Source organism: Drosophila gunungcola, chromosome 3R (genome assembly GCF_025200985.1).
Source record: "Drosophila gunungcola strain Sukarami chromosome 3R, Dgunungcola_SK_2, whole genome shotgun sequence".
Lineage (NCBI taxonomy): Eukaryota > Metazoa > Arthropoda > Insecta > Diptera > Drosophilidae > Drosophila > Drosophila gunungcola.
In genome coordinates, this window is record NC_069139.1 from 1,946,520 (window position 1) to 1,968,132 (window position 21,613).

Sequence of the window (21,613 nt, forward strand, 5' to 3'; positions counted from 1 at the left end):
AATGGTCATTTAATTAAATAATTAAATTAAGTTTGTTGACATTTATCCTTTGGGCTTCCTTAAAATTGCAATAATATTTCTTTTTGCTCAAATTTAAAATTTATGTGTAAAATAGTTTAAATAAAAAAATATATAACAAATTCAATTAAAATGGCATATATATTTGAAATCTTCTAAATTTTCTATTTTATTTATTATATTTTAAAATTCGCGCATTTGTCTAATTTCAGAGGGCAGCACTTGCACTACACTTCACGTCAAAATCCTTGGTGGTCACACTTTCCCTCTTAAATTCTTAATTTTATTTCCCGACTTGTAAGTTTAAACAACTAAGTGTAGGGCACACAATAAGCCAATTTAATAGTTATAGTGCTTTAATCTAAAAAATAAGGGAAGGGAGTACTTAAATCCTATAAAACCAATTTAAATAACAGTCGGCAACAGGTGGTTTTTGGTCTCCAAAGGAATACACGTGCTCAAAAACGTGTGGGTTTTGTTTACTTTTGATTGACTTAAATTGCAATCAATTAAGACAATATGATACGCAAGGTGCCGCTAATTGTGATCCTGGGCTCCACGGGCACCGGCAAGACGAAGCTTTCCCTGGAGCTGGCCGAACGCTTCGGTGGCGAGATAATCAGCGCCGATTCCATGCAGGTGTATACGCACCTGGACATTGCCACCGCCAAGGCCACCAAGAAGGAGCAGTCCCGAGCTCGACACCACCTGCTGGACGTGGCCACTCCAGCGGAACCCTTTACCGTCACCCACTTTCGCAACGCCGCTCTGCCGATTGTGGAACGGCTGCTGGCCAAGGATACTCCTCCAATTGTAGTGGGCGGCACCAACTACTACATAGAATCCCTGCTTTGGGATGTCCTTGTGGACTCGCAGGATGAGGGCACCTCTCCCGCAGAGCAGCACCTAAAACAGCCTGATCTAGATGCCATGTCCACCCTGGACTTACATAATCACCTGGCCCAGATAGACGCCGGTAGTGCCAACCGCATTCACCCCAACAATCGGCGCAAGATCCTCAGAGCCATCGAAGTCTATCAGGGGTCGGGGCAGACTCTAACCGAAAAATTGGCGAAGCAGCGAGCCCAGCCGGGGGGAAACCGTCTGGGAGGACCCCTGCGCTATCCACACGTCATACTCCTATGGCTGCGGTGCCAGCAGGAAGTACTAAATGCCCGCCTGGACAGCCGGGTGGATGGAATGCTGGCCCAAGGACTCCTCCCCGAGCTGCGGCAGTTCCATAATGCGCACCAAACCACGACAGTCCAGGCCTACACCTCGGGTGTCCTACAGACCATTGGCTACAAGGAGTTTGTGCCCTACTTGCTTAAACATGACTCAAACCAGGATGAAAAGATAGAGGAGTACCTCCGCAGTCATAGCTACAAGCTGCCAAGTCAAGAAGAACTTAAGGATGGGGGCCCAGATGTTCCAGATGGCTTGGATCTCCTCCGCAATTGCTGCGAGGAACTCAAGTTGGTCACGCGTCGCTACTCCAAAAAGCAGCTCAAGTGGATCAACAATCGGTTTCTGGCCAGCAAGGATCGTCAAGTGCCGGATCTCTATGAACTGGACACCAGTGATGTGACTGCCTGGCCGGAGGCAGTGTATCAGCGGGCAGAGTCGATCATCGAGAGCTATCGCAGGGATGAGGAATGCGGGTTGAAGCCCATGCCCAAGAGGGAGCATCCCGGAGCGGATTTGAATGAGGAGACTAGCCACTTTTGCTCGACTTGCGAGAGGCATTTCATCGGCGAATACCAATGGGGACTGCATCTTAAGTCAAATAAGCATAAACGTAGGAAGGAGGGGCAGCGCAAGAGGGAGAAGCTATCAACGGATCAACTTGTTGCAAAGAAACAGAAGGCGGAGGAGGCTCAGCTACCCCCCAGCCAAGTCAAAGATACTGATAAGGCATTGTAAACCCAGACAACAACGCTTGGCAATAAATGAACCTACGTAAATTTGAGTCATTTGTTGTTGTTTTGAATCGGCTGCTGATGCAAGCGGTTTTGAGCCGTATCTGATAACCCTACACCTCGCTGATGGGGACCGTAGATCGTAGACCGCAGGGGAGGTCGTTGCCTAGCCAGAAAAGCGAAAACGCGTAAACATGTTTGTGCACTCCGAGCAGCCAGCAACCAGCAGCCAGCCCACATTGACTATTCTCGCCTTTCATTTGCATTTCAGTTGCCCAGCAGTTAGGACGCAGCCATCAGAAACACCAGAAGCCAACAACCATGAGCTCCAGCAAGATTGGTGAGTCTTCTTGTCGATCCCTTGCCAATAGATAATCACTAGGAATCCTCAATTCCCCCACAGCCCTCCTCAGTGTGTCGGACAAGACGGGACTGCTCGATTTGGGCAAGAGCCTGGTGGCCCTGGGCTTTGACCTGGTGGCCAGTGGAGGCACTGCTACCGCTTTGCGAGCATCAGGCCTTAAAGTAAAGGATGTCACTGAGATTACCGGAGCCCCGGAAATGCTGGGTGGCCGTGTAAAGACACTGCATCCGGCCGTGCACGCTGGAATACTTTCCCGCACCAGCGACTCCGATCTGGGTGATATGCGCAAGCAGGGCTACGATCTGGTCCAGCTGGTGGTCTGCAATCTGTACCCCTTTGCCAGCACCATAGCCAAACCGGATGTCACACTGGCCGACGCTGTGGAGAACATCGATATCGGCGGAGTCACTCTGCTGCGGGCAGCAGCCAAGAATCACCAAAGGGTCACGGTCGTCTGCGAGGCGGTGGACTACGAGCGAGTGCTGGCGGAGCTCAGGGCTTCGGGTGATACCACGCTGGATCTAAGACAAGCCCTGGCCCTCAAGGCATTCACCCACACGGCCAGCTATGATGACGCCATCTCGGACTACTTCCGGAAGCAGTATGGATCTGGTGTGTCCCAGTTGCCGCTGCGCTATGGCATGAATCCCCACCAGAAGCCGGCTCAGCTGTATACTCAGTTGGCCAAGCTGCCACTTACGGTTTTGAATGCCTCGCCGGGATTCATCAATCTGTGCGATGCCCTCAATGGCTGGCAGTTGGTTCGGGAACTAAAGCAAGCCTTGCAACTGCCAGCAGCCACCAGCTTTAAACATGTGTCTCCCGCGGGAGCGGCTGTGGGAGTGCCCCTTAATCCCGCCCAGGCCAAGCTCTGCATGGTGGACGACCTGTACGAGCAGCTGACTCCGCTGGCCACCGCCTATGCCCGTGCCCGTGGAGCCGACCGCATGAGCTCCTTCGGCGATTTTGTGGCCCTGTCCGATGTGTGCGATGTGGTCACTGCCAGGATTATTTCCCGGGAGGTGTCCGATGGCATCATTGCCGCGGGCTACGAACCAGAAGCTTTGCAGATCCTGAAGAAAAAGAAGAACGGTGGATACTGCATCCTGCAGGTAAAATTTATGTCACAAAGGATGTACAGCCCTTCTAAATTTTTAATTTCAGATGGATCCCAACTACGAACCCTCTGCAGTGGAGCGCAAGACCATTTTTGGCCTGACGCTGGAGCAGAAACGCAACGATGCCGTCATTGGCGCCTCGCTCTTTGCCAATGTGGTGAGCAAAAGTGGTCCTCTGCCGGAGGCGGCTGTGCGGGATCTGATTGTGGCCACCATAGCCCTGAAGTACACGCAGAGCAACTCCGTCTGCTATGCCCGTGATGGCCAAGTTGTGGGCATCGGAGCCGGCCAGCAGTCGAGGATTCACTGCACCCGTCTCGCCGGCGAAAAGGCAGACAACTGGTGGCTGCGCCAGCATCCCAGCGTGGCCGGCATGAAGTTCAAGGCGGGCGTGAAGCGGGCCGAGATCTCCAATGCCATTGACAACTATGTAAATGGAACAGTTGGCAAGGACATGCCTCTGTCGCAGTTCGAGGGAATGTAAGTGGAGGTATATTCCATATTTTGTGGCTCTCATTCCAATCTATGGGTGTGTAGGTTCGATAAGGCTCCGGCTCAACTGACCAGCGAGCAAAAGGTGGAGTGGTTGAAGCAGCTGAGTGGCGTGGCCCTGGGATCCGATGCCTTCTTCCCCTTTCGTGACAATATCGATCGCGCTAGTTTGGTTAGTTAAATAGTATTGTATTATGTATTATGTATCAAGTTTAACTCCTTTGTTACTTTTTCACAGAGTGGAGTCTCTTACATTGCCAGTCCTGCAGGATCGACCAATGATGCTGGTGTCATTGCCGCCTGCGATGAGCATGGCATCATCATGGCCCACACTAATCTGCGATTGTTCCACCATTAAATTCTACTTGAATATGAATGTTTCCCAACCACATCTATCTTGCTTTTGGGTTCCATAAAATTCAATTTAAAATTTGAGCTTCACAAGTCGAATACACCATTAAAATATTTAGCATTAATACATGAGACCATTAATGGTCTGCCAGACATAAAAGTTTACAAATTGAGCTCTCGCAAGGTGGTCTACATAAGAAAAGACAATTTTATATTACATTTAATACGAACTATTTTTGATAACCTATTTAGTGCTATAAGAACTTTTATAGATATGCAAAACTTTGTTAAACCAACCCCAAACAACTGCCTTATAATCATTCCAAGCACAATAAAAATCACTTGCCTTTAGTTAGTTAAACGAACGCTGCATCGACTAAACACTATTTATTTCAAGAACTAGTTTCTATGGAATGTACAGTTCGGGAGCCTGGACCATGGGACATCCGTGTTGCAGATCCTGGCCAGCTCCTGGCCGCGGACGCAGCCTATCGGCTGCGCTGCCTCCGACAGGCCCTGCGACAATTGCACAAAAAGACGATGAAGGTGGCGCAGAAGACGAGCACCGAGGCCAGGACCAGGGCCACCGAGGTGGTCTGGTCGTAGCTGGGAGTGGGGTCCAGCACGTGCTGCTGGGGCAGCAGCTCGAAGTCGACTAGCACTTGGGTGCCGTTGGGCGGCGGGCAGGGCTGCTGCACAATGATCTCCTGGTGCTGCACCTATTTTAAAGTAATTATAGGTTGTCTACATTAATTATAATAATCAGAGACTACAAATAATGTTTAATTGTGTCTTTTTTGAACAACAAAATTCAATCAATTTAAATCGACAAATTTTAATTGGCACAATGTTCTTTAAAATACAAAAGTATTTTGAAACTGCGGCTTCTGTGCTTACAGTTTTGAAGATACTTTTAAATAAGCTTTTGAAACGACACTTTAGTGTTGGTTTTTATTTAACTTTTAGGTACCAAAATCATTTGTTTTGCCAAAGCTTTACATATGTATCATCAAATCTCTGCACACAGAAGCGGCAGAAGACAAAAATAATCATTATTATTTTGTTTTCTTGTTCAACAGATATAGTAAGCAATTATCATCATCTCTTTGGTTTGTTTATTTTTTATTAAAAATAATGACTATTTTTGATTTTGATTTTTTTGTTAAAAACAAACATTTTTTGTTAAAAGTATTAATCATTACTTTGAGATCCCTCATGATTATACCTTATAATTATAACATAGTGACACCCACCTGCTTGTTGCGGCACAACTGCAGTCCGGCGGAGTTGGACAACGTCTCGGCACTGTACTCATCCTGCACCAGGACGGGCAGGAGCCACCGTTCCGGCGAGACGAACTGCAGCCAGGACCAGAACTGGGCCAGGTTCTGGGGATGCACCAGGTAGCCGCCCACCGCCGCCACTGCCAGGCTGGTCAGTCCATTAACCAGGCTGGCCGAGACCTTGCAGGGCAGCAGGTGGGCACAGAACAGGGCCAGTGTCTGGATGAGCGTCAAGTAGAGCAGCATGTAGCCTGCAGATTAAGGGGCTTGGTTAGCTTAGTGAGATAGTCTTTGGTTGTCAAGGCTACTAACCCATGTACAAGTATATGCCCGTATCGCTGCTGTTCGAGTAGGTGTAAAGTCCTGCCATGCTGTGGGCCGGCAACAGATAGGCCAGCCAGATACAAAGGCTGGGGAACAGGCCCAGAAGACTCTGTAAGATGGGAGAATTAATTCAGAGCCATGGGGATTTATACCTCCACTGAATGAAAAAAAGTAGTAAGTCTAAGTGATGTTAAAATAACAAAAATAATAATGAATGAAAATCAATGCGAAAATATTTTATTTGATTATGAACTCAACTTAAATACTTATCTTGTTGATTTTCATACATTGCAAATTTTAATTATTTTAAACAAAATTAATTAACTTATTTCAAAAAAGATTATAATTTATAATATAATTATAATTATAATTTAATTTTTATAATTTTAATTTAATTAAAATTTTTTTTTTTTAATTTTATATGCGTTATATTTAATTATGCAATTTTATATCGAATTGAAATAGGATAATTGGAATTTAATAGGCTGATACTCGTGTTTACTACTCAATTTTTTATCAATGTCTAAAATAGCAGGAAATGAAACCAATTTATGATCAAAGATTATTGACTTCCATATAAGGCATATAAAATAAATAGGTTAAATACGCAGTTCAAATAGTTTAATATTAAATAAAGAAATTTAATATGCGTTGTTTAGTATTTTATAGATTCTTTTGTATTTTATAGCCAGATTTTTCTTTTGACTATTCCATGTTGTTTCCCTTACCTGCACAATGATGTAGAGACTCCTGGTGTACAGTCCCAGGCGGATGTCCCTTTCCGCATGGCGGCGATCCTCTTGCGTGTCCCGGATGGTGAGCATCACCAGTGGCCAGTACACCAGCACCATGACGCAGTGGTGGTAGCCCAGCCGATCGTGGTAACTCAGCTGCGGATCGGAGGCGGGCACGTCCCAGAAGATGCAGCCGATGCACAGGGACAGCACCGCTGCTGCGATGAGCTTGCTGATCCAGGTGAGCAGGGATCCCGGCTGCTTGTAGCCGGCAAAGCGTTTGATCAGGGCGCTGATCTGGCCAAAGAAGCCTGCCTTTAGCGTGAAGTTGGGCAGCGAGGCGGGCGGGGCGGCCAGTGGGGGCTCCGAGTTGATCTGGTCCCAGGCATTGGCCAGCGATTCAATGCGGGCCGAGGACTCTAGCATGGCGGCCGCCGAAAGGTCATCCAAAGTCACCAGGTCCACTAGAAGTATATTCAATGCCTACCATTAAAATCAGCTTCCAAAATAATCTCTATTGAAGTATAAAAACCACCAAAAAGCAATTGAGCTACATTAATATTAAATATTATTAATATTGGATTTTTGAATTTTTACTAATTTAAATCTGAAATAACTGTCAATAAAGATTTTTACTTTGGCAAATCTCAGATAATAATCGTAACGTGGGATTTTAAATTGTTCAAATCTCAACACACAGTTATTTGGGATTTATATTTATAGTAATCTAAGATTTGTAACCCTATTTGCTCGTGGTTTTTCACCATGCGTTCGTTACTATTGCAAGTTGGTCTACAGGGAGCCAAAAACTATGATAGATTTTATTCCCAAAACTTACAGTAGTAGTCCGCCGGGTTCTTGAAGGGCGGGCACGGATAGCCCAGCTCGCCCATGTGCCGCGGCAGGTCGGCCCGACTGCCGGAGAAGACGGTCCTGCCGCCGGAGAGCAGCAGCACGCCGGAGCACATGGACAGGATCTCGAAGGTGGGCGGCTGGAGGGTCATGATGACGATGCGCCCGCCGCTGCACCACTGCCGCAGGTACTCGACCAGGAAGAAGGTGTCGAAGATGTCCATGTTGCTGGTCACCTGATCGAGGATCAGCAGCGAGGACTGGGCCAGCAGCTGGCAGGCCACACTCAAGCGCTGCTTCTCCGAGTGGGTTAGAGTGGACACATTGGAGGCACGCACCGTGTTCAGCCCCAGATCCTCTATGAGCACATCCATGCGCTCCTCCAGGTCGCTGCGATCCAGCGGACCTCGCAGCGCGGCATGGAAGTTCAGAGTGCACTGGACACTCATGCGGGGATCCAGGGAGGAGACCTCCAATGCGGGCACATAGCTGCACAGCTCCCTCAATCCACGCCGGCTCATCTGCTGCCCGTTGATGAGGATCTCACCGCCCAGCCGCTCACTCAATCCCGCCAGGCACTCGGCCAGAGCACTGCCCTCCCTTTGCGACGTGGCCATGATGGCGAACAGGTCCCCCGCCTTGGCCTGCATGGACACGCCGCGCAGGCAGGGATTCACATCGAGACAGTGCACCTGGATGTTGGGGTAGATCAGACCCATGCCCGACTGCTTGCGGCTGCCTGGCTGTCCGTGATGATTTCCGTGACCATTTCCGTTGCCGTACTGCCTGGAGCTGCCGTACAACCGCGCCTCGTTGTAGTCATAGCCCAGGCCACCACCTCCGTCCACCTGGCTCAGTCCCGCTCCCAGCAGATCCGCCTCGCTGTGCGACCTGTGCCCGTAGTGCTTCCCGTTGCCCATGTACTGCTGGTGGTGCTGGTGCATCTGCTGTTGCTGCATCTGGTGGTGGTGGTGCTGGCCCACCGCAATGCTGGCCCGGCTGTTGGCCTGGCGCAAAGCGGCCACTGGGACACCTCCTCCTCCGCCTCCTCCCATCTGAGCCCGGGACTCCGGACGCGAGTGCGGCATGCCGCCGATGGCTCGGAAGTCCGACTCGCTGCGGTACTTCCGCAGATTGGGCGGCACCCGGCTGCGGGTCGTCTCGTTGTCACTGCTGTCGTAGCCACTGCTCCCGGCTCCGGCCACGCCCACCGCCCCAGCCGAACTGTCGCGGAAGGCGCGGTTGACCCGGCCACGCACTCCGCCCAGCGCACTGGAGCCACCGTGACCCGGACCCGATCCCAGACCAGGTCCCGGACCTGGACGATGCGACCGCTGCGATCCGGCATTCGGCGGAAAGACACGCGGCAGTCCGAACTTCAAGTATGTGTACATATTTGAGCCCAATGGAGATCTGAAAAGGTGTAAAAAAGGTTGGTTTTGTAATAACGTATATAGGTACATAATAAACTGTAGGAATATTTTTGAATTATCTGTTCAATATTTTTACCTAATTGTGTTAATAATATAAATGTATATTTTCAATACAATAATGTTTTAGATATTGAAATATATGTTAAATAATTTATTGCATTCTTTTATGAAATCCAATAAATAATTTCAAATAATTGGAGTACGGCACGAAAATATTATATTATATTATATAAATATCCAAAGCTATAATTTCTTACTTCTCCTAAATCTCACTGTGAGCTTGTATTTATAACTTTTAGATATATTTAAATATAACTAATCATTATATAGAATAAACATTTACCATTTAAAACATAGTTTAACATACAGGCAAAGAGCAATTTTCAATAAATTGCTTGTTCCTTAGTTTAAAAAAAGTTACACTTTTTGCAGAAAATTTTAAATACTTTAAGTGCAATAGCCAAAATTTTAAATTGGAAAACATTTTATAGCAATAAGTTGCCTTTCTGTGAAACGATAAAAAGTTAGACGATAAATGAAGTTTGTGTTTTTTGTCAATCATCATAATCATCTTTTTTTACCCAAAGTCTTAATGTTTATAAAAAATCTCCAAATGCTGAGTTCGTAAGCTAATATTAACGCTTTATTATGCTTAATAATTGTTGTTTTAGAAAATTTGTGGGATTACACTCACTTGGGTCCGTAGCGCGGATGATTTAAGATTGATTGAACTGTGGTATCGCGTAGCTGGAAGTTTCCATATGGCAGCGGTGATTTGTCCGACGAGCCCAGCGCCGAGTCGGTGAAGTCGGAGTTGAGGTTTTGCCTATTGAAGAGGGGGTATTCGAAAGGGGTATTTGAATATGAAAAGAGAGTTGCACTGGGCGGCTGCAGTTGCGGTCAGCTGGACATGATTGGAGGCTTGGCCATGGGCTCTTCAATTAGCCATTTATGGCATTTGAACTTCCGCCAGGGCTGCGGCTAAGTCAAGCGTCAAAACTTCGATCGACAGGTGTGGTCACCTCTACCCCTTCCATCCGTCATCCGTCCCATCGACCACACCCATGTCTGGCTATTAAAGCTGCGTTTCGGGGGCTTCCCACTCAACCACTCACCTGTAGATGGACCAGGCATGCAGATCCTCGGATGCCGCAGGTGGCAGCGGAGTGTTGGGTCCGTGGGGCACCGAGTAGCGTCGCTCCTCGCGTGACATCTTCTTACCGCTTGAAAAGTTGGTCAGCTCCATGTTCTGCAATTAAGGAAAGAAAAACGGAGCGGGTTAGACAGCCAGTTCGGCCCAAAATCTTAAGCTAATTCCGAGTCAAACTGGGTCAAGAATGCCGCGAGAATGGCTGCGCTATTATTACTCATAATTTGCGGGAATTAGCCTAATGACAATGCCCACACATCCACACACGCAGTGTCAGTTGAAGGCGAAGTTGGATTCGGAATTGGAGTCGCAGTCGCAGCCACAGCCATTGTCATGACAAAAGCGGAAATTGAGTCGGTTATGTGTGAGATGCGAACTTGAGACACCCTAACAATGACCTAGGCCAAATTGTATGAATATTCAGCCAAAACATACAATTTATAAAGGGAAAATATGTCAGAAAATGTTACTAGAACTTTTAAACTAGAAAAAAGATTTAAGAAACGCATTCCTTAAATTGCATTCTTTTAAGAAACGATTTTTCTAGTTTAATAAAAAATCATAGATAAATTACTAGAAAACATTACAAAATATGTTTGTTATTTGATATGCAATCAAGGAACTAGAATACCTTACCAAATTCATAAAAATAACTATTATCATCAGCTTTAAATATATGAAACGTTATATTATATTTCATTACATATCTTATTTGGGCATTAACATATTGGTCTCAAATCATTTATCACCATAAAAAACATGTAAGGGTTTACCAGTAAGTTGTACAAATTAAAAAAAAACCTTATTAAATATATAATTATAGGTATTTTTGGGAAGAATTGCATAACAATAAAACACCCATATCCCGTGACAAACGAAATTAAGTTAAACTTGTAAAACCCTATTACCCTAGAGTTCTTCTGTTGTTGTGCAAACGGTGTATTTCTTATGAGCCTCTTAACCCGAGCAAGTGCACAAAAACCCCCAAGACAATGATACCTAATCGGGTGTTGGCTTTCAGGTTTCCAATTTTGTATCTTGAGGAAATCCAAATCCAAAACGCGGGGCGAGAGAACAAAGCGCAGCTCATTTCGACACGGCCTATGGGTTTTTAATTGCCAGTGCAGGCCCCCTCGAAAAAATGCAAAAATTCATGCAAATGTAGCAGCATTATGCAAGCGAATGAAAGGCAAGCAAAGTAATGCAAGATTTTGTGGACTCCAAATTGGATGCAGTGCAGCAAGGTGTGCGGATTTCCGTTTTGCCAGCCGCAGCCGAGATTACGTAGTCAAGTGTTCTACGAGTGCCAGATGCCCCAAATGCTTGGCGAAAGTGAGTGGCTTAAGACACTCCAACTTCAGCTTTAAAACTTCAAAACGTAATTGCAATTTCCACCAGACAGTGGCCGAAAGTGAAGCTTGGGGGGATTGGAATTGGTATTGGTATTGAGATTCGGGTTTGTGGTTTGGGGGAGTTGCCCAGAAGAAGAAAGCTGGGCGCCGGGATTACGGCATTCCACAACGAATGCTTTCGCCATTCCCATCTGCCCTTGCAGATTACTATAGTATTTAATATTAACCATTGTTGGCCACGGAACTCGCTGGTGTATTAACACTTTTAATTGCGTGTTAAATTCGCTTTAATTAAAATCACTTGTGCCATAATCGCTTAAACGGATTCTCCTCGCAGTTCAACGCATTTTACTCGATTTTGTTTGTCTGGCCAGCGTTTTTTGTTAACTATTATCATTTCTTTCCTCACAACAATTATGTGCCTCTGTGTTTTTCATAGCTGTAACCGTTTCGCCGGGGCATTTTAGCCAGCACACTTGGCACAGAGTGAAAGTGGCAGTCAGGGAAGGCGGTTTTAATACCCGCGAGAGCCTGATACAGTTGAGACAGCCAGACAGCCAGATAGCCGGATAGCCAGATAGGGCATCCCATCACCCAAGCCCAACTACCTACACACAGCCAAAGATGCAGGTACTGGTACCTACCATATGCACTTTAAAATATTTTTGAAAATTGGGTATAAGGTTTAAGACCCCTAGCAAAAAATAACCTACATCTCATTTTATACTTGTAATGGTAGTAAAAAGCTGACACTTTCACAAAATAACTAATAAGTTGAAATCAAAATAACTACTCTTTCTGAGTTAAATGTCTTTCATTTTGGGAAAAAGCCTATTTATACAATAAGCAAAAGGTACCTTTATGTTTTTTTTAACTTATTTAGCTAATGACTTTTAACATATATATGAAGTAGAAGTTAAGATAATTTAAACACAGTCAAAATAAAATAGTGTGAGACTATTTTATATTACGAGAGCAGTCGTAAAAAAGGAAATGAAAATTCCTAAATAGATTCTTAAACTGATTTGTTTGGGAAGTTTTACCCATATAAGACTTTACAATGGCTCCTAATTTCTAAATGAATTTGAAGTACAAAAATTAGACAAAACTAAGCATATAGTTTTGTTTAGTAAACAAAGATGTTTTAAAAAAAGCATTAAAAAGAAATAAAATTGAAATTCCTAAATGGGTCATAAGTAATATTTTTTTTTTGGAACTTCCACATAACTAAATTTTTTGCAAGTGTACCTATACTGAAAACTGGGCAGACCATATAGGGGCCGCAAAGAAAGAGATGTGCGGCATCTAAAGCGTCGCTTTGTTGAGCTGCCAGTAATGAATGAATGGTATTGGGGGCAATGATACGGCTGCGACCACAACAGCGGCATTGATTTATGCGATCACGATGCTCCGTTGACGCCGCAGCCGATATCTAAGTATCTAAGTATCCCACAGTACGCGTATCTGTATCTATCCATTGTTCGCACAAGTGCGTGAAGCAAAAACATTGCGATAGGCACTTAAAAACAAGCTACTGTCAGTAGACGAAAGTGAAAAGATGATAAAAGTGACTTTTAGTTTTTGCTACTTGCGTTTTAAACTATCAAAAACAAGATCATTAGATGTATGGGTTGCAAGATTGAATAGTTAAAAATTACCACTGATTGATTCAATTGTTTGCTTAAATGGCACAAAACTATTGAAAGTTTTTTATTTACAGAGGGTGGTTTATGCTAATTTCGCTCAACTTTTTGAGAACCAGCTCAATGTGTATGTTTGTGCTTGATTACTTAATATTGCTAACCAAGCTGTTAACCATTTCTTTATCATAAACAACAGCGGAAATGTCTGCTTCAGCACGTTTGGGAAGTTAACTAAATGTAATAGGGCTATCAACAAAAATGATATAATAAATGACTTAGTTTATGGGAGTTCTTGTTTCTAGAAGAACATAAATGTATTAATGATACATTAGTTTTTTCTACTTTTCACATCTTATCCATTTATCTAGCTCTAAGCGAAATTTGATTGCTTTTATCCCATGAAGTTGGTTATTGTCTTACCCATATTTTGGGTGGCCTTTCACAGCTATCTATTAGCCAAGCCTTAACTTATCAGATTTAGCTGGCCACATGAATAACTGGATGCAGCTGTGGCCAAAATCCGCACACAGACAGTTACAGCTGCAGCCTGGCCGGAATTATATCATAGTATTGATTAGTCTATTGGCTTATGGCCAAGTGGGTCATTCGATCGTTGCATGATCGGTCAATGACAGAAACTAAAACCAAAGCTAGCGGATATTTGCCTGTCAACGAGACCGGCTGCTGTCACTGCTGCTGCTGCTGGTGGTGTGAATAAATCACAACGCGCTAAGTAATTGGCCAACGGTTATTGGCAATAGCTTAGCCGGCCGATTAGGCCAATTGGCAGACTGAGTGGCTTGAGTTGGCCAATATAGTATGTTGCATATGCAGTTGGATTCCCGTTGCATTCTGCATTCCCGTTGGCCAAGAAGCCATGCGTCAGTTGACAAGTCGGGAACGAGAACTGTTTGCCGTTGCACTCAACATGACCATTGATGCAAAACTGCAGTTAGGCACGAGAGTTGGAGACAAAACTCCTCTGGCTTTTCGGTCACTGATCGCCGGCTTGTGCCTCTGCGCACATTTTATGATTTAATGGAGCGCGCCCAAGTGGCTCAAAATTGGCCCCGGCAATGGCAATTTGTGGCTCTCTCCCAGCTCGATATTCACGTTTACGGCTTTTGTGGGCTGTGGCACTTCAAAAGATGTGTGTGATTGGGCTGCAAACAAGACCTGACCTGCGGTTCAGCCATCCACTTCCATTCCCACGCAAAAGGAAATTAAATTGGGTTGCTGGGCTCCAAAACTCGTTCCTTTGGACAGGTAGACAACAGGTAGGTCAGCCTCCCTCCCCTCCCCCTGAATTTCACTGACAGCCTGAAGAACTGACCAAATGACTAAGTGACTCACTGACTAACTGACGGACTGGGAAAAGCACTGTCCAATAAGATCCGCTGACAGAGATCTCGCTGAGAAAGTGAAACTCTTGTGGCATAATTTGTTGCTGCTTGTGTTGCTGCTGTGGCAAACGGGGCGTATGATAAATGCCTACAAAATATTTCGCGACTGCCTCAAAGTGGGTCACAGTTGCAGTTTTGTAATTTGCGATTAATAAAACAGGGGAAACTGCATACACAACGAAGCTCAAATGCACTTAAAGCCGTAAAAAATTTTTATAAGCTGGGAAAATACATTTAAACAGCTTCAATAAGGCATTAGGTTTTAAAGTTCAAATGGGAGAATTTACTTTTAATGCTTTGAATTAAATATTTTTAGAAAGTTGTTTACAGGTGGATAATTATCTTTTTAAATATTTAAGCGATGGCTCAACCTAAAAATAGCTCCATCAAATATACAGTTAATATCTGTTAATTAAGAATCTTAATTTATTTAGAAATCAAAGTTGTATAAATTTATTGGTTAAGTATTGCAAGAAGCTTAGGCAGTTTTATTTTATTTATAAAAAGTTTGTTAGATTCTTCTAAGAACTCCATTTAATCATGTTTTAAATTTGTATGTCAATTTCTAAATAATTTCTTGTTTCTAAGTTCTACAACTTTCAAATGAAGAAGTATTTTTGAAGTTATATATATGTTGAATTGGCTTTTATTCCATGATTAAAGCAAATACAAATAAAGATGTGAAATCCCGATTAAATGAGATTTTTTTTCCCTTAAAACTGTATTTAATGTCTCAGTGAGTCATTAAAATCACACACAATTCTAAAAAAAACCGCAAAATTTACAGTCATTAATGTGTTAAGCGGAAACCTGAATGGGATCACGTATGCTGATAAATTTAGACGCATTTGCATCGCCAAAGTTGGCATACCCTTTTCAAAGATAGCAAAAATATGTGCAGTCGACGGAGGGCGGGGCCGGCAAAAAGGGGCGGCAAACGATAGCCAATTTCGAGCGCTGACTAATGCCATTGCCAGATGCAAATTAATAATAAACAAATTAAATGATTGCCAGCCCGTGGCCAACATTCCTCGCTCCATTCCGGCGGCAGAGCGGTTTGTTGAACCTGCTGTTTTAGTCATTTAAGTCCGGTCCGACGAGATGAAATTTTTTGTGATTATGCCTTGCGGAGGAAAGGCATTCGAGATGTGTTGTGTGTGTGTTAATTGAACACTCGAGTTCCAGAGATTTTTGTTTGGGTTTTTGTTTGATTTTTAGCACGTTTTTTATACATTTTGTGCCGAATAGTTGTTGTTGGCCGGCAAGAGCCAGTATGCAAATTGCTGGCCACATTATGCTATAGATATAGATGCTCACGCTTTCCGTCTCGGAACGATATACCTCTACACCTCTACCTCTACATGAGCGACAGTCAGTCAAAAGACTGACAAAAAAAACCGGCAGGCAGCGAGGAAATCTTCAAGCTGGCACAGCTTTACGACTTGTGAAAGTTTCGGCTGCGTAAATTGATTATGAGTGGGTAAACGTCGACGAAATCCGAGCAGAGATGGGTTCAGGCCCAGCAGGTGAATGAGTTGTGCACGGCGAGAAAAAATATGGTTATCATAAATATCTTCGAACGACTTTGGCACAATTCATTTGCCAAATTCAAATTTTGAATTTAATAATAATTTAATAATAACATTAAAAAGTATTTATGTAGAGGAATTTAAGCAAAAACGTGTTGTGTTTACTTTTGTTACTTATGCTAGGCATATACATTTTTAGAAACTGTTAGGCTTTAATTCTAACATTTTTGTTAAACCCAATTAATTGATTTTAGACATGAATTTTTCCGAACAAGTAAGCTTGACGTTATTCGCTTAAAATATTTCGAAAATTACAGCTTTTTATGCGTCAATTCTAAGTTATTGGCGGAATTGCGATGTCACTCTATTTAACTTATTGCAAAACATGAATTACTCAAACAGAGTTATTAAAAAATTCCTAATACATAAACTGTCAGCAACAGCTTAGAGAACTTGAAGAGAAAAATGATTAATTAAATACTGACTAATAAGAGTACAAAGCCAACCAAGCTGCCCCGATTTGTGAGCCAGACGCAGCTATTGAATCTGTATCAAATTGGGCAATATCCGAGGCAGAAATGAGTTAACCTGACCGACGAGCTGGCAGAAATGCGAGCACAAGAATTTCGCTGACGTCGCTCTGACTGTGACCCCAAAAAGCTAAAGCCAAGCTAGTGTCATGCCGTCGACGAATATTCGTCATGGCTGCATAGCCCCCACCGTGGAAACCACCGTCGAAACCAGCGCCAAAACCACAGTGGTAGTGGTCTCGTTTCAGCGTATTTCAGCGGATCGGCTTTCAGTTTTCGCTTTGTGGTTAGAAAACTCAGGCAAGGTCAGTTTTATTAATTGCCCAAACAAAATACGAAACATTGCCTTAGTTTTGGGCATCTTTACAGGCAATTAACGCCGAGCAGAAAACCAAAACAAATCCCCCTTTATACCGAGTCAAAACAAAACACTTTCCTGTGTTGCAACAGACTTGTGAAAGTGGCCAACAATTGTGGGTAAAATTTGCATGCCAAAGCCGATTCCGCCTCGCCCCACAAAAAAAAAACTGAAAAACACGTGTGCCACCGAAATAATTGACATAAATTCCATGACAAACCAAACGAAAACAGAAAAATGGCAATTTTTCCTTGCGTTGCCATTGCATGCATAAAAATGCGACAGACAAGCGTATTTGGCCAAATTCCCGAACACACCCAAAGACCCAAAGACGGAGCTCAACCGGGTCTCAGGCGCCAATCCCACACTCAACAAAAAAGGTATGCCTTTGATTTGGATCGCAAGTATAGGTTAGTACCCCAAACAAATTACACGCCCAATCGCTTTGGATTATAATAAGTGTGTGTACATTTTCGTAAACAAGGTTGGGTGGTTGAAATATGTATTTAAATTTATAGAAAACCAGTTATTAAGTGGCTTGTATACCTAAAAATCAAAAAAGTAAGGATCTTTAATTAATCTTTTGCAGAAAAATATTCAATTTGCAATAAACACTAAATAATTAAATAAGCACATTTCTCTAACGACAATTCGATTGGATAGATTAAAGTAATATTTGCCCAAATTAAAGTTTTCATTAATATTCTACAATCCGTTTTTTATTAAACTAAAACATAGTTGAAATTACCTTATTTTTCCTATAAGTCTAAAAAAAAACAACATTTTAAAATAATACCTTTTTAGCCAAAGTAAATTTGTGTGATTTACATACATATGTATAAGTTTATAAATTCAAAAAATTATTTTTTCTTAGTGAAAAATGTGGGGGCTAAGTGTGTGGCATGGATTTTAAGAGCGATTTATTCGGCTCACGTCGTCTAGTTTTATCCATGTCAAAGAACGCCCATCTCCGACTATTCTGATTCTATGTCAGATTCAAGTCTGAGCCACGTCTGTGAACTTGGAGTGAAATGAAGTGAAGTTATTTTTTTACGGCCATAAAAGTCACGAAGTGTGTGTAGCAGCGGTAGTGCTATAAAGCGGCTGAAATGTACTTTCTTCGCCTAATTATGCAGCTGTTCTGCTTCTGCTTCTTCTGCTGCGGTTCTTCTTCTGCTGTGTTAATTAAATTACAATAAAAAGTAAATTAACTGGCTGTGGCCCCGTAGCGTATCTATCAATGCTTACAATTTTCATGGTCGCAGCTTTTAATGGCCCCGCAGTGGGAGAGATTGCCTATGGGCAATAAAGGCATGTAAAGAATTTCGAATTTGCATTTCCTGCTCGTTGAGTTTTCACTTTGCCAGCGGCCAAGGGTCTCATCATTTCGCTGACTTCATCCACCCAGAGATCATTAAATGCAATGATTCATGCGTCTCGGAATAGCCAGCCACTAAGTTCAATTGAAAGCGTATACTTTTATATATTGAAGACTGAGAACAAGAACAAGTTTTGCCCAACTAGACGCAGCCACACCTAAAGAGAACCCATCGAAAACCCGCCTTGAGGCGAGACAAAGACCAGATACCTTATACCAGATATCTTATACCAGATAGCACCCCACACCAGATCCGAACTCACCACAAAGCCATAGCCATAACTGACAATCAATTCAACTTAAGCTGCCTGCTGACTCTTTGCCGCGCCTTGGTCTGTTTTGTCTAGACTCCGCGTTGCTGTCTTAAGTCATTTGATTTGTTTCCTTTTTTCTCTATTTGATTTCTTTTGGACTGCGGCTGAAATTGTCGAAATTGAATTACAACCGCTCTCAGATCTTGTCACTGCCTGTCGGCCCACTTCTAAAATGTTTTTCTGTCGGTATTTAGTGACTCTTTTTTTTGGGGGCCACAAATCACCGGGCCCGTTAGCTAAAATAATACTGTTAACTAATTTACGCTACAACGGCAGCAGCAGCAATAACAATATGAGGGGAAAAATCAAGAAAAACAATCTAGCAAGTCAGCAGCAGATATCATTTTGGGACTTTTTCAATAAGCTTTTGGCCATGGCTTTTTAGCAGCGTTCTAACGGTCTGACCTGCCATCATGACTTGGCTAATTAGGTGCGAGTAATTTGGAAATGGAAGCCAAACGGAGGGTGGGAATTTGCATTGCAAAGGGCATTAAGGCATTAAGTTGACAATGATCTGCAGTTGGGGCTCTGAGAATGGTGCTAAAGCCAAGATGCGATACGATGCCAAATCACCATTAGCCCGCGGCTCATTTTCGATGGGAAATCAAGTTTCGCGGCGCGAAATTTTGAAAGTGATTGTGAGCGGAGATTGGCAGCTGCATCGAAATTGCAAAATGAATGTGAAAGTTGCTTAGCCGCGCGCTTATTCTTTGTGAGTCGATATAGGAAGAGTACACTCAGGATTAAAATATTTCGCTCTGCACAAAAACATGTCTCTTTCCAATTTGTTATGGCTTTCACATCTTGTTCGATACTGTCTAAAAAAAATAAATATTTTTATGTGCCTCTTCTGGACACTGAAATAAGTGAAGATTTTAAACTAAAACGAAATTCTAGTTATAAAGGTTTTTATTGTTATTTATTCTTAAAGGAAAATAAGAAGAACTCACGGTTCTATCCCTAATTGGGATGTTTGCCTATATTATAAAACAAGAGCTTTTGCTTATATGATATAGGCCCATAAACTATTTCTAAGGGCACATAAAAGTGTCTTTATATTATTAAAGGAAAATAAGAAGAACGCAACGTTCTATCCCTAATTGGAATGTAAGCCTTTATTATTAAAATAGGCCCATTAACTATTTCTAAGGGCAAATAAAAGTGTATTCATATTCATAAAGAAAAATAAGAAGAACGCAAGTTGGAATTTTTGCATCTATTATTAAACACTAGCTTTTGCTTATTTGCAAAAATAAAGGGCCATAAACTATTTCTTAGGGCCTCATAAAAGTGTATTTATATAGTTAAACCATAAACATAAAAACAAATAATGACGATAGCTCTCTATCATAAGCTTAAGGCTGTTTTTTCGAGGAAATGGCGATGCTGGCAGCTGCGGGCCGGAGCCAGAGCAAACAACAAACGATCCCCGGAGAGCCAAGAACCCCACTTGGCAAAGGCAAAGGCAAAGACAGCCGGCCAAACAAACAAACAAACTTAAACTCGTATCTGTGAGATACACACTCGCACACAGAAAGAAAACGATTTTAGAAAATAGTTTTGACCAGTTGCCAGGAATTCAACATACGATTATTTAAATGTAATATTTAAAAAAGAAACTATTGTTTTTGAATAATAATTTTTGTTACCAAAATTGAATACAATGAAAAAAAACATTTATTAATTTAGTACCAATTTTTGTTCATTTAAATTGGACTTTACAATATTTTAATTATATAAGGTAAGCAAAGATAAGAGCTAAATATTTTGGTTATTATCGGAAGATCCTTCAGTTCTTTCATACAAATACATTTTTGTTTTTTGTATACTGATGCTATCACTCTGTCACTTTTCCATTTCTAAAACAAAAATAACTCTATAAGAACTCGATCTTCGACGGCCTTATGTACAAATCCAGTTAAAGTGAAAAATATAAAAAAGTATATTTATATTCAACATCAAACAGTTATTTTTTTCTGTGCAGCGGAGCAGTGAGCTGCAGAGAAAATAAAATAAAAGACAAGACAAGCTGAGCACCAGGCACCAGGTACTTGGCTGTTTGTGCGACTCCGACTTTGGCTGGCACTTGGGTTCTGGTTTTGGCTTCTCTGGCTTCGACTATGGCTTTGGCTTCGACTCAACTCAACTTTACTGTGGTTCTGCAGGGCGCAGAGCGAGTTGGCCGTGTGGAAATGGTGGAGGCTAAGATACATTTGCTAGACAAAACCCGCTCGCGGGATCTTTGACCTGCGCTGGTGACGACCGCGCGAGCAGAACAGAGACAGAATAGTACGAAAAACCAGAAGGTATTTTGTAGGAGAAGAACGTGGTGGATACTTGTAGTAGTTGCTTTTTGAGGTGGCAAGTGCTGCCTGCCGTTGGCTTAATACAATTAACAGTAAATACCAGTTGGCCGGACTCTAATTAGCCGTACGGCGAAACTCATTCATGTCTTAGATACTTTTGTGTATCCTCGCTGTAGTATCTGCGCAACACTTACATTACAATGTCGATCTGCTGGCTACACCGATATATATGTTTGCATATTTTATATAGACCACTGCACACACGTCACTTGTATTTTTTGCCACTTTATTTTTGGTATCTATTGGATATTCCGACGCATTTGCAAGCACTTCCCGCGGGCCATTCAAAATATTCAACTTTGCACAGTATATTTGTATTTTTTGCCTGTTAAGCCGTAAACATTTCAGTTAGATTTCCATAAGCGTTTAATGTTTTTTTGTTGTTGGGAATTTTGTGTGTTCGGGGAGCCGCAAGAAAAAATCGTTCGACGCGGACCGCTTTGAAAAGCGGTGGAGGCAACTGGGCAGCTCAGTCGTGCGCTCGCAACGAACTGATCTGAACTTGGCCTGGGCCGCCATCTTAGCCCGCTCGCGCTTTGACTGGAAGTGTTGGAATGGAGAGCGGCGATTTCCACTCTGAGTGCAAAACTCTCCCAGTTGGAATGGCCTAGGCCGTCAAGCAACAGTTGAAGTTGAGTTTGCTCGCTGCGAACTGATCTGAACTTGGCCGCGGCCGACATCTAAGCCCACTCTCTCTTCGAC

At 43.0% G+C, this 21,613-nt stretch overlaps 3 protein-coding genes across 3 annotated transcripts; 2 read left to right on the plus strand and 1 right to left on the minus strand.

Moving 5' to 3' along the window:
• The first annotated feature begins 296 nt into the window (after positions 1 to 296).
• Positions 297 to 4,627, plus strand: LOC128266457 (bifunctional purine biosynthesis protein ATIC). Its single transcript, XM_053002999.1, has 6 exons — positions 297 to 315; positions 2,209 to 2,277; positions 2,341 to 3,413; positions 3,466 to 3,899; positions 3,957 to 4,083; positions 4,150 to 4,627. The coding sequence occupies exons 2-6, from the start codon at positions 2,259 to 2,261 to the stop codon at positions 4,267 to 4,269; spliced, it is 1,773 nt and encodes a 590-aa protein (XP_052858959.1). The 5' UTR covers positions 297 to 315; positions 2,209 to 2,258; the 3' UTR covers positions 4,270 to 4,627.
• Positions 322 to 1,987, plus strand: LOC128266461 (tRNA dimethylallyltransferase). The gene has a single exon (XM_053003005.1). It carries the CDS (start codon positions 538 to 540, stop codon positions 1,939 to 1,941), a length of 1,404 nt encoding a protein of 467 aa, XP_052858965.1. The 5' UTR covers positions 322 to 537; the 3' UTR covers positions 1,942 to 1,987.
• LOC128266447 (ATP-binding cassette sub-family G member 8) lies at positions 4,610 to 21,413 on the minus strand. Its single transcript, XM_053002983.1, has 8 exons — positions 21,046 to 21,413; positions 10,004 to 10,137; positions 9,583 to 9,714; positions 7,442 to 8,868; positions 6,598 to 7,067; positions 5,858 to 5,978; positions 5,516 to 5,796; positions 4,610 to 4,981 (listed from the first exon to the last, which is right to left on the minus strand). The coding sequence occupies exons 2-8, from the start codon at positions 10,132 to 10,134 to the stop codon at positions 4,751 to 4,753; spliced, it is 2,793 nt and encodes a 930-aa protein (XP_052858943.1). The 5' UTR covers positions 10,135 to 10,137; positions 21,046 to 21,413; the 3' UTR covers positions 4,610 to 4,750.
• Positions 21,414 to 21,613: the final 200 nt, after the last annotated feature.

What these genes read in the sequence shown, in the direction of transcription:
- LOC128266461 (XM_053003005.1), top strand. Translation starts at nt 538, where the DNA reads ATGATACGCAAGGTGCCGCTAATTGTGATCCTGGGCTCCACGGGCACC.
- LOC128266457 (XM_053002999.1), top strand. An exon ending in CTGTCGCAGTTCGAGGGAAT is followed by an intron (nt 3,900 to 3,956) that starts GTAAGTGGAGGT and finishes ATGGGTGTGTAG; the next exon opens with GTTCGATAAGGCTCCGGCTC. An exon ending in ATATCGATCGCGCTAGTTTG is followed by an intron (nt 4,084 to 4,149) that starts GTTAGTTAAATA and finishes ACTTTTTCACAG; the next exon opens with AGTGGAGTCTCTTACATTGC.
- LOC128266447 (XM_053002983.1), bottom strand. Translation starts at nt 10,134, where the DNA reads ATGGAGCTGACCAACTTTTCAAGCGGTAAGAAGATGTCACGCGAGGAG. An exon ending in GAACCCGGCGGACTACTACT is followed by an intron (nt 7,068 to 7,441) that starts GTAAGTTTTGGG and finishes ATATACTTCTAG; the next exon opens with TGGACCTGGTGACTTTGGAT. An exon ending in AGTTGTGCCGCAACAAGCAG is followed by an intron (nt 4,982 to 5,515) that starts GTGGGTGTCACT and finishes ACTTTAAAATAG; the next exon opens with GTGCAGCACCAGGAGATCAT.